Source organism: Centruroides sculpturatus, unplaced genomic scaffold, assembly GCF_000671375.1.
Source record: "Centruroides sculpturatus isolate CEXI.00-Female unplaced genomic scaffold, Cexi_2.0 scaffold179, whole genome shotgun sequence".
Lineage (NCBI taxonomy): Eukaryota > Metazoa > Arthropoda > Arachnida > Scorpiones > Buthidae > Centruroides > Centruroides sculpturatus.
In genome coordinates, this window is record NW_019384425.1 from 208,473 (window position 1) to 227,000 (window position 18,528).

General features: G+C 28.1%; 1 protein-coding gene across 1 annotated transcript in view; it reads right to left on the reverse strand.

Annotated features, from left to right (window-relative positions):
* Nucleotides 1–2,089: 2,089 nt before the first annotated feature.
* The window catches only part of LOC111619536 (leucine-rich repeat protein soc-2 homolog), a 52,412-nt gene continuing 35,973 nt past the window's right edge, over nucleotides 2,090–18,528 (reverse strand). Inside the window, exons 4-14 of the mRNA XM_023361275.1 lie at nucleotides 17,512–17,727; nucleotides 16,812–16,907; nucleotides 14,860–14,980; nucleotides 13,406–13,514; nucleotides 13,248–13,341; nucleotides 10,417–10,521; nucleotides 9,053–9,167; nucleotides 8,753–8,965; nucleotides 8,540–8,677; nucleotides 5,356–5,525; nucleotides 2,090–2,492 (exon numbers count right to left, since the gene is read on the reverse strand). Of these exons, the coding sequence (XP_023217043.1) occupies nucleotides 2,457–2,492; nucleotides 5,356–5,525; nucleotides 8,540–8,677; nucleotides 8,753–8,965; nucleotides 9,053–9,167; nucleotides 10,417–10,521; nucleotides 13,248–13,341; nucleotides 13,406–13,514; nucleotides 14,860–14,980; nucleotides 16,812–16,907; nucleotides 17,512–17,727 (1,413 nt within the window). The 3' untranslated portion in view covers nucleotides 2,090–2,456. The remainder of the gene's footprint in view (nucleotides 2,493–5,355; nucleotides 5,526–8,539; nucleotides 8,678–8,752; nucleotides 8,966–9,052; nucleotides 9,168–10,416; nucleotides 10,522–13,247; nucleotides 13,342–13,405; nucleotides 13,515–14,859; nucleotides 14,981–16,811; nucleotides 16,908–17,511; nucleotides 17,728–18,528) is intronic.

The following is an 18,528-nucleotide window of genomic DNA, read 5'->3' on the forward strand; positions in this document are numbered from 1 at the left end:
GAACCTTTCCAAGCACTGAATCAGGGTAAGAAAAAATGTCAATTTAATTTCTGTTCATTTTTTATTTCATAACTCAAAACATTGTTCTTTGAATGCATTAACAGATTATTAATCAGTTTACACAATGTTTTAACCCCACAGTTCACAGAGTCTTCTTCTTTAATTAAACGTTACTGTTTACTTATCAAGAAAAATTCATTAAAAATTAAATACAAAGACAAATGATAAACCGATTAACTCAGTAATACAAGTCGACCCCCCTATAACACTGTTGATAATTCCATTTTATATGAATTCCATGTTGTACGAGTCACTTAAATTTTACAAATACGTGAGCCATTCACAGCCCGGCACATGTATTTGTAAAATTTAAGTGACTCGTACAACATGGAATTCATATAAAACGGAATTATCAACAGTGTTATAGGGGGGTCGACTTGTATGTACTGTATTTCTACTATAGGTACGTCACATGAAATTTAATTCATTATAATCAATATACTGTGTATGAAAGATTAGATTAAGAACTATAAAAGATAAGTCTGAAAATGACTTTTAAAACATTCCTGAATAGAACATTGAAAATAATTTTTTTTTCTAATTTATACATTATGATGCAATGACAGAATCATATCAAATGAATTTAACACACAAATCAACATTCATTATGTGATACTTTTAAAACTGAAGTATCATAAATGCTGATTTAATAAAACATAAATATTAGTGCTAATGATTCAACTATTCTAGTTTACTCCTTTCAATCATTAATTAGCAAACTTATGAAATTACTTTTTATCAAGTTGGTGCAAAACATGCTAAGACATTATGAGGTGGTCTAATCAAACTAAAAATATGTGATTGGCAATTTTAATAGGAATTATTTGGAAGTAGAGGTATCCTTTGTACAACACTGTTTGAAAATTTCACAACTTTTTAAGTAAAGTTCATTATTCTATATTCTTTTTTATTCAACTAAGCACTTGTGTTGTCTCAAAGTTGCTCACGATTTTAGATTATTGAAATTTTAATTTTGTGCATTTTGTCAGGTTTACTTTAATGAAAACTGTTAGTGTAATTTTTTTCTTCCTTGTCCTAACTTTCCTACAAACCAAGTCATTGTCATTTCAGATTTTATCCTTTAAGATCTTCACTGTTTTTTGTTTTTATAGATTAAATAAACTACTAAATGCAAAAATTAAACATTTTTAGGGAAAAGTGTTAACCTTTTTTAAACTGTAAATAAGTAAATATCATTCATAAAAATGATGAACTAAATACAGTGGTATCTCACTTCTTGAACTGTTCCCAAGTTGAACAATTCAGCAATCAAACTCAAATTCTGGAAAAATAATGGAGATGACTGGAAATTCACAAGATGGTTCCTGAGACCAGCTTGCCACAATGGAGGTAGAATCACTCTGCTACTCATCAGTAAAGGTAGGATTGTCTTACCAGTGATCCTCCAAAATGTGGTGGCTGTTTTCAGACAGAACCAGGATTTGTTGCTAAAGATGATATGCTACCAGTCTATAGCAGTGCATGTTTTTCTGTCATGTTACCACTGTACCATTGCAAACAAAATTTTTTTCCTCAGATTTATTTTAAGGATATTGATTATTCTATCTATGGTATTTCTAAATAATTTTGATTTTTTGCAAGATTCTTTAATCTGTTGTGCTATATATAAATATTTTTTTCTTTTCCATTGTAACATTCAGTTGCGATTTGAAGTTGATGAAACTCAATAGAATATATGGATTTTACTTCTTACTGTTAAAAGTTAAAATTTGATATAAACTATTCAAAAAATAGAATATATTTAATACAAAAGAAACAAAACACTAAAATCTATAACATAAGGTTTAAGGCATTGGAATTCATTATATTGTTATTTCTCTTGACGATGATCACAAACATTTGTGAATTACCATCAAGGGATTTCTATAACTGATTTTTAAGTTTGATTCAAAATGATGCATTTACATTCAGTACTTCAAATTCAACCTGTAACTTGAAATTAATTTATAAAGTACACTTAATAATAATTTATACTTATGCACTTTATTTTGAAGATATTTTCATATAAATAAATAGTCTGCAGGAATAAATTCTGAAATTTATCAAATATTGGTAGCTTGTTTTTTTAATCATGACATCATTTTTTTAAATATTTTTCCATATATATATTTTTTTCCATAGATTGAAGAACATTGCACAAAAGACTGGATTTAAAAGGTTAACAACCACATGTTCGTTCCATCTTTTATGTTTCCACAGCAGGGCACTCTGTCTAGCAAACATTTGAATTATCGCTTGTGGAGTTTTGGACCAAAGATGGTCATAAAAATGTTTTTTCTGTGGTTGAGTCGTCATGTTTTTTATTTTTCTAATCTTCAAGCAATATACAGCTTGACAACCATGAATAGAACTTGTGCCTAAATAATACTGTAATTTCACATTGAACGATAAGGTCCCTTCATTTTTAAGTACTGTAAAAATAAAATTAATGTATTAATAATAATAATAATTAATTTTATAATCAAAATAAACAATAATCTTAATCTAATTAAATTTTTTTAGAAATAATCAACTAATTAAGGATATCACCATTGGGACTGTTGGCAATTATATGTCAACAGTTTGAACCTTTCCAAGCACTGAATCAGGGTAAGAAAAAATGTCAATTTAATTTCTGTTCATTTTTTATTTCATAACTCAAAACATTGTTCTTTGAATGCATTAACAGATTATTAATCAGTTTACACAATGTTTTAACCCCACAGTTCACAGAGTCTTCTTCTTTAATTAAACGTTACTGTTTACTTATCAAGAAAAATTCATTAAAAATTAAATACAAAGACAAATGATAAACCGATTAACTCAGTAATACAAGTCGACCCCCCTATAACACTGTTGATAATTCCATTTTATATGAATTCCATGTTGTACGAGTCACTTAAATTTTACAAATACGTGAGCCATTCACAGCCCGGCACATGTATTTGTAAAATTTAAGTGACTCGTACAACATGGAATTCATATAAAACGGAATTATNTACTTTCCACCATTTCCTGCAACCAGGTTAAAGCACAATATCACATGCTCTGCAATAGCTTGAAGTGTATCAACTGGAATGTTATGAATACACAGCTCCATTTTTTTCTTGTAAACTTACAAAGAAGTAACTACAGTAATAGCATCAAAATAAAACTATGGGCATGTCAGTAATGCAGACTGCTAAGTAAGAAATCTAGTTGGCTAGGAAGACAATTAAGTGTTCTGAGTATCTCTGCTTAGTTAGCACAAAGATATTCAGAACACTTCTTGATGATTTGAAGCGAAATTCACCATTTTTACAACGATCACTGTGCATATATTTTGTATAACAAAAGTAATATTTTCTGTAAGAGCATATTTATTGGTTATACAGGACATCCTTGTTAATTTGAACTCTGATAGTTCATAACTACTTTTGTCTCGGCCAGAGCTATAGAGATTTACATGTTAAAGAATTCAGTTCGTTCAAAATACAGCTATTTTGAAATTTGAAAAGAAAATTCTGTCTGAACTGTAATATGCATATGTTAACTTGTATGTTTAGATTGAAGTGTCTCCATGCTATAAGAGAACAATAAACCAAGAACAACTCTAATCTGGTCAATATGGCTTTGCTTTTACAGTAACACACTACCTTTTTTCCCTCTTATCTCACAAAATATGGCTAGTTTTCGGGATTGCAAAAATGGACTACAAATAGCACATTGAGATATTTGTAGATTCTAGGCTACTACATTTCAAGGAATTTGCTTTGCTTTTTATAAAACCTATCTGACAACCTGTGAGGTTCTCAGTGAACACATACTATTTATTGTCACATATTATTTATTTTCAATAGTTAAAAATTATCATCATTCTAAACATAGCCACATTCTGTTTGCCTTATAAATTACATCAGTTACATGACATTTGGCATATTGTACAGAAATATGTAAATCTTGAAATAATCGCAACTTCAAATTATTCATCCCTTGAATTTTGAACTAATGAGGATTGGTCTAATTGCATATACAGGAAATCGTAATTAACTATCACAAAATTCACAACAAAGAACTTTTGAGGAAATGTTCAATATGCTGTAGTTAAATAGTACATTATGATCCATATGTAGGCAATGAATTTGAGAATGCATTACACAACTACACTTTATAACTTATGTTGTCAATATAAAGTTTTCATAAGGAAAAAATATATTGTGGAACTCTACTTTATTATTAGGNATAGAAGTTTAATTAAATATTTGATTTTGTTATTGACAAACTTTGTCATTATTTAATTCGGTGCACGCTTAAAGTCCAGGCCTGGCACACTAACGCGAATCCGCGTAAAGTACCCGTTAGGGAACGGCTATTTCCGGCACACAGTAGTGTCGATAATCGTTGGAAAGTCGGAAAAATAATATAGTACTTTACATGCATATGTTAATTCATTTATTTAGATCGAAGTAATGCTATAAGAGAACAATAAACCAAGAACAACTCTAATCTGGTCAATATGGCTTTGCTTTTACAGTAACACACTACCTTTTTTCCCTCTTATCTCACAAAATATGGCTAGTTTTCGGGATTGCAAAAATGGACTACAAATAGCACATTGAGATATTTGTAGATTCTAGGCTACTACATTTCAAGGAATTTGCTTTGCTTTTTATAAAACCTATCTGACAACCTGTGAGGTTCTCAGTGAACACATACTATTTATTGTCACATATTATTTATTTTCAATAGTTAAAAATTATCATCATTCTAAACATAGCCACATTCTGTTTGCCTTATAAATTACATCAGTTACATGACATTTGGCATATTGTACAGAAATATGTAAATCTTGAAATAATCGCAACTTCAAATTATTCATCCCTTGAATTTTGAACTAATGAGGATTGGTCTAATTGCATATACAGGAAATCGTAATTAACTATCACAAAATTCACAACAAAGAACTTTTGAGGAAATGTTCAATATGCTGTAGTTAAATAGTACATTATGATCTATATGTAGGCAATGAATTTGAGAATGCATTACACAACTACACTTTATAACTTATGTTGTCAATATAAAGTTTTCATAAGGAAAAAATATATTGTGGAACTCTACTTTATTATTAGGTATATATAATATGACTGTGTTGAATCACATGAGAAGGCAATTTCTGATTAATATACTTTTTTCAGCTTTAAAGATATTTACAACAAAAATTTTCTGCTTTAATATCATTTCATTTATGCTGAATTCCTTATTTTACATAGAAAAAACAAAACATAGTCTTAAACAATAGTGCATTTATTTACTTACTTGTATTACTAAAGAAGGTCCTCCATTAACTATTTCTGGAGGTATTTGAGATAATGGACAATTCTCAATGCTCATAATCTGCAAATTGTTACATAATGCCAATTCAAAAGGCAAACTATGCAAGTTTGGATTGTCATTGAGGTAGAGTGATTCAAGACTTTCAAGACTACCTGCAAATGAATGCATTCAAAAATTACTATATTTAAGTTTATATTTATCAGTAAAACAAAACAAACATTAAATTGTAATGTAAATAAATACAAATTTCAAAACTATGCGTGTATTTTAAAAAATTATTAGTGTGCATGCATACTTTTATTTCTAAATTAAAATTAATTTATAATTACTAGTAAATTATTATATGCAAAATATGAGGTTTATACAGAAGGTAATTTCCATTTGTGTGTGAAGGTAAAGTAGGAAAGATTTACATGAAAGTTTAGCATGAATTGCTAATGTTATCATTCAGGAGTGTAATTTGTGTCACTAAATGTTGAGTGAATAACAATACTGCAATTGAAAATACCATTCAGTGATCACAGTTCTTGGCTGAGAGAAATTTTAAGTTCTTCAAATCTATTGTCAACTTTGCAAAGTGTGTGGGAAGAATAAAGTGAATGAGAGTGGCATGGCACAAGCATCTCTGATGACTGATGAAGTGGTTCAAAAGATTGATGAAAAAGTTTGAGAGAACCAACAATTTGTCATTTTGGAGATTTCTGATACACTTCCATGGATCTCTCAATTCTTCATGAAGTGAACAATGAAACCTTATGTTAAGTGAGTGCTTACAAGTAGACACCACTCAGCACAAAAGGCTTAAATTATTTGACCATCATATGTAGTGAGTGCCAGATTTGACACATTGCAATTACCATCTTTTCATACATATAATTAATATCCAAAATGCAGCCATTTCTTCACAAGAATATAGCCCTTGTGTATAAACTTTTCTTTAAATCTTCACTAACATATAAAATTGTTGTAAATTTACAGATTGCTCATAATTAAATTTCACTTTGAACCCCCATAAAATGAAAACTACTGGACCAATGTTTCCAAACCTGGAATTATAATAATGAAGGCCAATAAGGTTTAATAAAAGTCATGACCTTTATTAAAATTCCAGATTTCATAAAAGACAAAAAAAAATTTGTTCAAAAAGGCACCACCAGGGGAAAAAAATCAAGGTTTATTCTTTGTAGTGACATCATAACACATTTTACAAACAGTAATGGTAGTACATGTTCAATGTACTGTACTTTCCACCATTTCCTGCAACCAGGTTAAAGCACAATATCACATGCTCTGCAATAGCTTGAAGTGTATCAACTGGAATGTTATGAATACACAGGTGAATTGCATCTTTCAGCTCCAACAAATGCCTGATGTTGCATTGATAAACCCATAGCCAAGTCACATGGATTGAAGTCTGGTGACTGTGTGATGACACAGATAAGTGTTGCCCCAATAAACCCATCATCTATAAAATATTGCCTAAGTAACCATTTCACACATGTACCAACATGAGGTGGAATCCCATCATGCATGAAAGGAAAATTGCACTATCCAAGATACCATGCTGTTGAAGATTGTTAAGATGCTTTGTGGTACCCACAGATTCATAGTAAGCAGCAGTTATGGATCCTGCCAAAGATTGCTCTTCAAAGAAGAATGTATTTTTATATAAATATATGTCCTGGATTTTTAGAATTTTTCTGTATGATGTAAAGAATGGTCCAATTACGACACTGTCTGATGTGGGTTTATCACCAGTGACTTCAGGTGAATGCAGAGGGATTTGATGAATAACAGTAGGCTTTTCTTTTGCCCAAACCCTGCAACTGTGTGTGTTGACATCCCCATTTGTGTGAAAATGGGCCTCATCCATCCACAAGTAGTTCCAGGGGCAAGCATTATCAATCTCCACTTGTATTGTACAAGGAACTGTAATGCAAAAGCATCTCATTCAGCAGGATCAGTAGGTTGAAGTTGCTGAACACATCTGATTTTGTAAGGATAGTAATGCAGCATTTTATGAACGATTTTATACACTGTACTGAATGCTAATTCCATATGCCATGAAATGGTATATATACTGCAGCTCCTGTGTGCATTTCCATGGTTGCTTCCTCCACTGTCAATGCAACAGGTTTCCTTCCCTATCCAGGTACAATGGGTTACATATCTGTGGCTTCAAATTTCATCATCATTTTCTAAAATCCATAGTAGTAATTGGTCTTGTTCATTCTCTTAAGGTTTGATATTGTTTCAATTCACACCATTCATTGTTATCACATTGATAATAGCATTTCATGAGTAAAGCACAATCTTTTAAAGGTAAAGGCAATGTTGATTTGCAACGACTGAAAGGCCTGCTGAAATGAACAGCTTTATCATCAGTAAAACCATATGATGTGCAATACAAATTTGCATAAACATGGGGGTGTTCATAATGAGCCATTTTTCCCTTGTAGTGACTTTTTGAACTAATTATTTTTCTGCAGGTAATTATAAAGGAGGTCATAGGATTTCATATTTCCAGGTTTGGAAACATTTTGTCTAGAAGTTTTCATTTTATAGGGGGTTGAAATAAACTTAAATTATGATCAAACTGTATAAAATATTAAACAAACTTTTAAAGTTGGGATTTGAAAATGTGGTTTTGTAATAGAAAAAATTTTCTAATATTGGATGCTTTTTATCTACTATTTCAAATGTATGAAGCATAGAATGGCATTTCAAATCAATCAATGTGATTCTAATTGTACATTAACTTACTGTGCATATATATTGCTAGATGTAAGTGGAAGATAAAACTTAAACAGGGCTCAAAACCACATCTTCCAGAGTGTTTTGAATTAAATTTGTGTAAGATGACAGTTTTATTATTATTAAATTTAAGTTTTAGATCAATTTAGGGCTAAAACATTGGTAGCTTAAAATCTTAACTGCAGCCATCATTAAGTTATTTAATTTTCTGGAAAGTCTACTTGCTATTCATTATTGCAATACATCATAACCTATTAAATAGTCTATTAAAGTGAAATTTTTGCTGGTTTAAGAAAGTTTGTTGTGTATATTTGTATACATTGTTATTACTACCATAGAAATGAAAATGTATTTCTAATACAGTTAACTACTGATTAAAAAACATGCAATAAAAATTTTGCTATCAATTTACCTATTTCATCTGGTATATGGCTAAGATTATTTTCACCAGCACTTAAGTAGGTTAATTTTGATAAAAGACCAATTGCTCTTGGTAAACTTGTCAGCTGATTACTCTGAATAATAAGTTTTTTCAGCTCATGAAGGAATCCTAAAAGAAAATTTACAACATAAAAATTAATGTGATATTCTATTCAATGCAGTAGTGATATCTTATAAAATATACCTATTTCATTAGGCAAACTCTCAAGTTTGTTCTCTTCCAAATCTAAAACTCTTAATTTACGTAAATTACCAATTGTAGTCGGTAAACGTTTGAGCAAGTTGTTGCTGAGAATCAGCACTTCAAGTGAACTTAAATATTGAATGTCATCATGAATTTTACTTAATTGATTGGTGCCTAAATGTAATTCTACCATATTTGTCCAGGTACCAATATCTGTAAAACAATAATAATTAAACTGTTTAATAGAAAAATGCCTTTAAATAGAAGCTATATACATATAAAATGATTAAGCATTGTTACCAAGAGGCAATGAAGTTAACTGGTTATCTTTCATATTCAATTTAGTCAAATTTCTGGCACGGGAAAATATTCCAAATGGTATTTTGTTGATCTGGTTGTGCTCCATGTTAATTGACTGTTTTAAAATATTAAGTTTAGAATTAATAAAATATTCATTAAGATAACAAAAATTTTTGTTAATTTTCAACTGTAAGTTTATAATATATCATTACTTCTAACTTCATTCAACTTAAAATCAAAGGCAATTAAAAACGTAAATATGAAAAATATACTCAATAAAATGAGATTAATTTTCTTTAAAATTCTCAAAAATATCATTGTGATTAGAAGTAATACCAGAGATGCCAATTTGAAAAAAGGGCCACCAGTAGCAGCAGATCACTTATCATGGTTAGAGAGTGGAATTGCTTTTCTAGAATGCCTGATTGTAATATTAGAAGAGCTTGCATCATTTTCAAACACCGAAACAATTTTTAGACAAAACCTTAGTTAGCCACTTGCAAATTGGCAGCACCCATTGTCTGTACATTCCACATCATTGCTACAAATGCACCAATTGGTTTGAGAATCAGCACACTAGTGATTCTATATGATCAAAACACCTTTAATGTGTCTTGTTACCAAAAGTTACATTAGTGCAATTATTTGAGACTATAGAAGGTTGTTCTGTAGTTTTTATATAGGCTTGTAATTTACACACTGTTTCTGTATAAAGTACAGAAAATCTGTAGTAGTTGGCATCTCCATAATACCAAAAAATATATCACCTTTGATTCTAAAACATACTGAATCTCTTCATATTATTGAAATCAAAACAAAGAACAAAAGTCTTTCCACAATGTATTGTTCCTGGTATTTGAACATGATAGAATTGAAAATGACTTAGTGAAATGTCTCAATTTTTTAAAATAAAGAAGAAATTAAATTTAATTTTGGAAAATGTAAAGCAATATTAAATATATCAGTTCTTAGCATTTTAGCTAAAGAGTAATAAGTGATTTAACTTTTAGGTGCAATGATGTATTGTTGAGCTGTTATTGTGTGATTTTTATTGATTAGAAAGGGTCTGAAACCAAAAAATGCTAGAAAATTATTAATGTACATGTAGTAGAAAATTTTCACTATTCTTGAAATTTTAAATTATATAACTTACTATTTCATATTTTATAGGTTATATAAAACCTAAAAACAGCACAATGAAATCAAAAGAAGAAAGAGCTTAAGTATCTTTCAGTACAATACAATGATCCCAAAAAAGTTATTGTAGACATGGTAATGTTTTGGAATCATTCTTAAAAATCAATCACTTAACAGACAAAATTATATGTATTTTTAAATTTAAATAACTTGGAAAGCTTACTTACATAGACATTACAAAACTGTGAAGGTCCACCAACAGGATAGGATGTAAATGCATTTCTTGATAATGTTAGACTAGTAAGATTGCACAAACTAGATAATAATCCTTCCTGTAAAAGAAATAATTTCATATTAATTATGGTGCAAAACAGGAACACTGATTTAAAATATATTTCTACAAAATAATGATTCTAATTAAATACCAAGAATACATGATAATTTCTTCATGTACAGAATAAAAAAAAAAAAATTAAAATAGACAGTATTTAATTCTGTAACAGATTATTACTGATCTTAAATTGTATTCTCAAAATTGTAGGAAATACATGAATTAAGAATTAATCAATCATCAAATAAACATAATGAGTAAAGGAAGTCTTCAGTAATCAAAATCAGACTTTTAAAACTTTTTATAAATACAGGTAACCCTGAATATATGCAGTTTTGGTTAATGTGGATCTGTTCTGAAGGAAGTTCAACGTTCTCAGAACTAGTAATGCTAAACCAAACCTTTCCTCCTCATTCGTGCTCACTGCTAATTATTAGAGAAAAGTGCAACTTAGTTTACCTATTGCCATGCTCTCATTCAGAAAGCTTACTTTCTGGAAACATTTCTGTTTAAATTCTTTAGCTTTTACAGAAACTCTACAAAGAAAAGACAGTAGCAACTGTGCAGGCAATGCATGATAAATATTTTGCTTGATTTTTGTAATTTTTTGGGGTACTTTAGTGGTTAGTCTAAACCAGTGGACACACAACATGTAGCCTGGAATAAGCGCAAAAAATAAAAGTTGCCTTCAACTTGGAAAAATTTTCCTACGTGTAGCATTTTTAGTATGATGGTATAGGGTTAAAAAGCAACAAATGTGGTATGCCATATACGTTAAAAAGCAACAAATGTGGTATGCCATATACGTGATATTGCCAAATTGTTTTAACATTAAAGGTAGAAATAATAAATTATTTTCCAATTTGATTTTTATGTGTAAATAACTATTTTAAACAATTAATAATTCTTCAATAAATCTGTTAGATAAATGTTTTCTAAATTTTATTTCTTCATTTTCCATTGTTTTACTTTTTACACAAGCAAATGTAAATGTAAAAATTACAATTTTAGACAACTTAATGACTTAATAATCAAATAGAAATTTGTGAATTAACTTTGATATGTGATATATATGCAAAATCCCATGTATATTGAGGGTTAAAAAACATTTAAATTTGGTCTTATAGCTCAAGCAATAAAAAAAAACCTATTAATGAGAAAATTACAATCTCCATTTCACAGATACATACAAAGGACTTAAACATTTTTGTAAAACATGTTCCTTCATATATTAATGGAATTGTATCATCTTACTATATCTGAAAAAAAAAGAGAAAATACCCATCTTCAAAGATTTATATAGTGGTATAGCTGGTTCATTTTTATAATTAAGTTCAAATATCAAAACAATGTAACTATAAAGAAAAAAATCTAACAAAAATACTTTTATGTGGGTTCGTTACCTTAATCTGAAAACAATCCAGAAAATTACAAACTCCTAAAATACTTCTAGTACCAAATCACTTAATTTCTAATTATTAATTGTAGCAAAAAATAGCCCAATTAATTACAGCAATCATTTGGGTTAGTGACAAAAATATGTTATAAATTAAAATAGTATTTGAGATACATACAAAGATTTAAGTAACTCAAAAAATGATAGTCAATCAATGTTTGTGAAATGCTTAATTAAGACTGGAAACAGTCAATGAAGCTATTTTTCTTTTAAATAAAATGGGGTTTCATTAGTTATCTACACTTGAGAGTTGTAAAGAAGAAACTGATCAACTATATAATTATAAGAATTTAATAATATGGTTTCCATAATAAAATATTTCTAAATTATATTATTAATTTTAGCAATAATGAATATCAATTTTTCAACTTCCTTTTGTAATTTATAACAAATCTATCATGCTGATTGAAAAAATATCAACTAAATCATAGTAGAATCATGTATTATTATGATTTTTTTACTCATTTCAAAATAAATAAAAATCACTTATAAAAAAATAGCAAACCAGAATCTTCTGGTTTATTGTAATATCCTTTACAAAACCCATATAAGTGTTGAGTTTGAGCAAGAACAGAATTTTTAAATAATGTAAATTTAAATACGGGAATGTTAACAGAGGAATGCTGGAAATTTTTTGTTAATTATATAACTGGCTCTTTAATGAGTTGACTGTCAGAACGTAAACTGTGTACTGTAAGCCCCACTGAAGAGGCCTTTGGCGAAATCATTTGGGAAGCTTGTTTGTAATGTAAATAAAAGTTTTTTCTCTGCAAACTGTTTTCTTTTTATACCTTTTTAAGTTTAAAAAATTTTTTTAGTCATTATTGGTTTAATGTTTTAAAATTTGAAGTTATATAATATCCAAAAAGTCAGAAGAGAAAGAAAAATATAATTTTTTCGTATATTTTACATTTATGTAAGAAGAAAAAGGTTTTAAAACATTTTAGACTTGTGAAAGATGTAAGTGATAAGACAGGTATTCATAAAAATTTATTGTATAAGTGGACAAAGTCTCTAGTGCTGAATGTGTTTTCTAAACCCAAATTCCATTGTATAAAACATTTATGGAACAAACTATTCATACTATTTTTTACATGGTATTTTATTTCAGCTATAATTACCAACCATTTCTTTAATAATTAAAAAAAAGCCATATTTTTAAACTATTTGGATTTTAAAAATGATGTAAATACAAATTTAACAAATTCTTTTATTCAATGCATGAATATTTTAACCAATAAACAATTTATACTTTTAAATATAATACTTACAGGAAGCTGAGAAATAGCATTGCTTTCTACATTAAATTCTGTCATATTGACACAATTACTGAGAGATTTAGGAACTGTCGTCATTTGATTATACCTGAAATAACATTTGCGTATTTACTTTTTTATAGACACACACTACAAAATCTCTTTTAACTTACCTTAGACCTAGTCTTGTTAATGCCTTTAAATTACCTATGCTCTCTGGAATATCTACTAATTCATTATGTTGGACATCTAATGCTAGCAACTGCACACAATTTCCAATTTCTAAACATTAGAAAAAAGTTAATCTAAAATATATTATAAAAATAAATAAAACTTATCCTGATATAAGTAAATAAATTAAACAATGCTACACCACACTGGGATGTAGTTAACAACACACCCAGAACTGATAGTTTTTTGTTTCTGTGTACACTGGTTAATGCAAACGTTTTCAAACTCCACCAGAATTCTTCTTCAGGCATTATAACTGTCACAATGGAACGTCTTGAAAGCTTTTTGGAATATACAAATTTGATGTTCCATTGGGTGACAGTTATAATGCCCGAAGAAGAATTCTGGTAGAGTTTGAAAACGTTTCATTAGTTTTTTTGTTTCTGTGCACACCAGTTATCAATTCTGGGTGTTTTCGTAAATAAATTATTTATTAATTATCAAAATTACCAAGTAATTAATATATAGTAATACCCCATCATGTTGTTGAGGAGGTCTCTCTATTCTTTTCAGATTATAATTGAAATATCAGAGGGCTATCATCAATATTCATCTAACTCTGTGATTATAATAAAATCAAAGTGACAAGAATATTCATTCATCATATGGAGCATTTCCCAATATTTATAGTTCATTCCTCTAGCATTACAGCAGAACATAGAGGACTTTGGCAAATCCAGATTATACATTTTATTAAGCATCAGAAAGTCCTCTATACAGGGTGGTTCCTACTCAAATTTTTGTTTTAAATTCCATGACTTTCCCTGACTTTCATGTCCCTTACAATAAGGCATATTGACAAAATAAAACAGCATTTGACTTACTATGCACATTAACTATTTAATAAGTTGGAGAAACAATAGTATATTTTTCTAATTAACAGTTGTATATTTTTTATTAATGCCAAATTATTAAAACTAAAAATAAAATGTTTTATTAAATTAAACTAGTTTATCCTGTTATTAATCCACAACCAGAAATCTGCATGGCTTTGAAAAAACCCATTATTTATTTATTATATTATTTATTGTAAATAAAGTTAAATAAAATATCCTAACAAACTATTTTATAATGGCTTTGTCGTGATGACATATTTCATTATATACATAAATATCTCACATTTTCAATAATGTTAGCTTTGACATCCTCCAGCTTCTATTAAACATCGCTATAAACCTTCCAGACAACCCAATAACAAATTGATTTAATGTCTATAGAATTTTAATTACAAGTGAGCATATTGGTGTTGAATCAAAAGATTTGAAATGTTCTTGGTAAATAAATTTCTTTTTCAAATAAATCAAATTCTTAATCTTTACAAATGGGCTCCTCAAAATGACTACAATAATTTATTGCTATAATAAATATTTACTTTAAAATTTAAAAAATTATTAACCTGGAGGTAAGTCCTTCAACTGATTATTTGAAGCATCAAATGTGATAAGTTGAGTAAGTTTTCCAATACCAGCTGGAAGTTCTCTGATTTTATTTTCCCTCAAACTTAGCATTGTTAAATTCTGAAAAAAATTAAAATTAATTATGTGTTGTTAAATGTAAGCATATTTTAAGCTATTTTGAAATATTTCAGAATATTAAGATTCTTTTATTAGATTTTATTATTATGTCACTAAATATAACCAATTTTTAAACTAAATAATATCAGTTTTAAAATTGATATTAATATCAGTTTAAGTTCATTACTATTTAGAGTAAATAAACTCAAATGAACTTTTTGTAAATTAATTAAGAACTAACTTGTAATTTATATTAAAAATCAATTAATAATTTCATTTTTATGTATTACATGTCATGGCAATAAAACATGCATATAATAGATTAAATTTATTTAATAAGCAATAATCTATAAATATTTGAGCATACATAATATTAACTGGTATATAAAAACTCTTCATTTCATTCAGTGCAAAAACTATTACAGTAGAGCATCAATTATCTGACTCCCGATTAACCATCACATAGGTTAACTGACTGCGTTCTAGTCAGCAAATTCAAATGCCTGCTAGTGATGTGGCGCTACAATATTTGGCTATGTATTGGCTACTTTAATAATATTTTTGTTACATTTTTGCGTGTTTTAGCTGGCAATACTGGCTCGACCATGAAAGGGAGGCCAGTATTTAAATGAGGCTTAATTTTCTAATTACGAGTGGTTGTTTGTTTTGTGTGGATTTTTCTGAGGACTGTGTGTCGTTTTCTTCAGAGATATAAATTTTGGACTTCTTTTTCTAATGTATAGGCCTACTTTATGTAAAATATGTAACCCGAATACTGTATATTTTTTTTGTACAAAATAAAAAAATAATTTTTAACGATACAATAGTGACAATTTAAAAAAAAAATTTGTTAGGCTTAACATCAATGAAAATTCAACACAAAGTAGGTTAATAGTGATATACTAATATACTATACTAATAATGTATTTTTTCATACTTTTCAGTTATCTGACCAACCCCAGTCCCCAAATAAGTCGGATAATCGATGCTCTACTGTACTATTAAACTATTTAAAAATTTGTTATTTTGTACATAGTTTAATAATTTTATACAAAATTTTCTAATTTGTATAAATTGTTACACTTTACACCCAAAATCCAGCATAAAATGAAGTTCAAAACTGTTATTATTATTACTATAACTACAGCAATCTCTTGAAAGAAAACAATGAAAATGAAAATATTAAAAACACCTGACTTCTTCCAGAATTCATATTTCAGTTGCACTAATTTGGTAACATTGATGTATAGAATTATTTATTTGTTGAAAATTCATCACAATTTTATATGAATTTAATTAAAAATAGATGATATCACTTGTTTAAAAAAAATATATACAAAATTCACAAATTACAAAAGCAAAATATCTAATTGCAATTCTTTGTTTTATTAGAACAGAAAAATTTATTTCTTGATAAACTGTGAATTTTTTGTTTGTTCTTTTAAGAAATGCATAACAATTCAAGTAAAATAAAATTGAAACTTCAATAAAAAAGAGAAAAAACCAAATAATTAGTATTGGTATAGCCAAATATTTTATAATTATTCTTTTTTACATCATCATCATCATCATCATCATCATCATCCCTCCGTTTTAATCTTCAAGAACATTTAACAAATTTCCTATTTCATTCTCATTTGATTGAATGCATTTATTTTAATGATACATATTTAAACAAGAATTTTACAAAGACACTCAAATTTGATACTAATTTGTACAAAACATAATTATTATTTTTGAACTATAAAAAATTTACTTCCTAAAAACTTATTGGAATAAATAGAAAACATTATGTTGTAAATTTAAAATAACTTTTATTTGAAAAATTACTTACCGATAATCTAGATATGTCATCGTCTACAACACGAATTCTATTAAACCTCAAAAAGAGAGTTGTTAATGATGTCAGTTTATAGACAACATCAGGAATCTGTAATTATTAAATCTAATATTAATAAAGGTACTTTACTATTTTTAATAAATATCCTATGTACATAAAACCTCAGTTTTTATTTATTTAAAAATTTTTATTTCATGCTTCATTTCTATTAATTCAAAACACTGATTTAAAACAGAATTTTGATTAATGTCAACTACAGACATAAAACATTTGCTTTGACATCAGACATCAAAAATTCAGATCACAAATAACTGTAATGTTACTGAATAAATAGTCATGTTTTATAAGTAACAGGATGTCCAGGACAGAAACGGTCAACAAGAAAGTTTTGTAAGTAATTCCATAATACATTTATTAAAATTCTTTGGATTTGTAGTTGCAGTCATTAAATTTTAAAATAATAGAAGAATGTTAACATTATGAAAAACTAGTTATATATGGAATATATCAGTAGTTTTTCCGGTAAGAATGATAATGAGGAATCAAAGTCCATCCTAAGAAATCAGTCAAATCAAATCATGCTAATTATAAAAAATTTAAACAATCTTATTTATATATAATAATATTCTGAGTTAATTGATTTTGGGACCATCTCATACTTATTTAATTTTCTAACAAAATTCATTTTACTTACCTCATTTAATTTATTATGCCTTAGATCAAGAACTTTCAACTGATTTAAATTAGCAAGTGTATCTGGTAAGCTTGTCAAACAATTTTCACTTAATGCCAATGTTTGTAAATTAACTAAACAACCAATTTCTGGAGGTAGTGTTGCCAATTTATTTCCATACAAATAAAATTCTACTAAATGGGTTAATTCTCTCACTGAAGATGGAAGTATGGTAATCTAGTAAAAAAAAAAATTGTTAAATTATTTAGTTATTCTTCAGTCAAAGATTCATAATACAATTTAAAAAGACAACATATTTTTACATTATATAAATTTTATTAAAAAATTTCAAGTTTGACATACAATAAAATCATTTTTGGAACTAAAAGTTAATATGAATTATATTGATATTAAATCAATGCCAAAACTGCATCAGTTAAAAATATTTAAATAATTTATAATATATTTATATACCCAATTCTGTTTTTACATGGTAGATATGTTCCTGAAGGTCCACAGCCCGAATTTTGGACCTGGCAAAACTAATAATGGGTATGACTAAAATGTCTTCTCAGTGCCCACAGGGTGAGAAAAAAATGAAAAGCCAAACCTTAAAATTAAACATCTGTAAGTAGCCTTAAATGCTATTAAATAGAGCACTTTTTACAATACGCCAAACAATGACCTCCAGATTTTTACATTTTTGGACTCAGGTGACCTTGAAACGTCAAGAAATGCAAAAATATTTGGGTAGTTTTTCTGTATGTACAGATGTTAGTGTGCGCGGGTAATTTTGTTCACCCACTTTGAAGCTTAATAACTCTTGGGCTTTTTGTTGATAATTTCTGAATTTTGCAGAGAGGTTTGTTTATTAGGGGAACTGATGCTATTAAATTTCAGTGATTAAAAATGAGGGGTAAGGAGATAAAGGGGGTTGTATGTATTTCCAGTAAGGTTGGACTTAATGACGATTCTATTTGTTATTAGCATTTACAATTTTTTTTATAAAACCCATCCTTATCTTGAAAATTAAGCTTT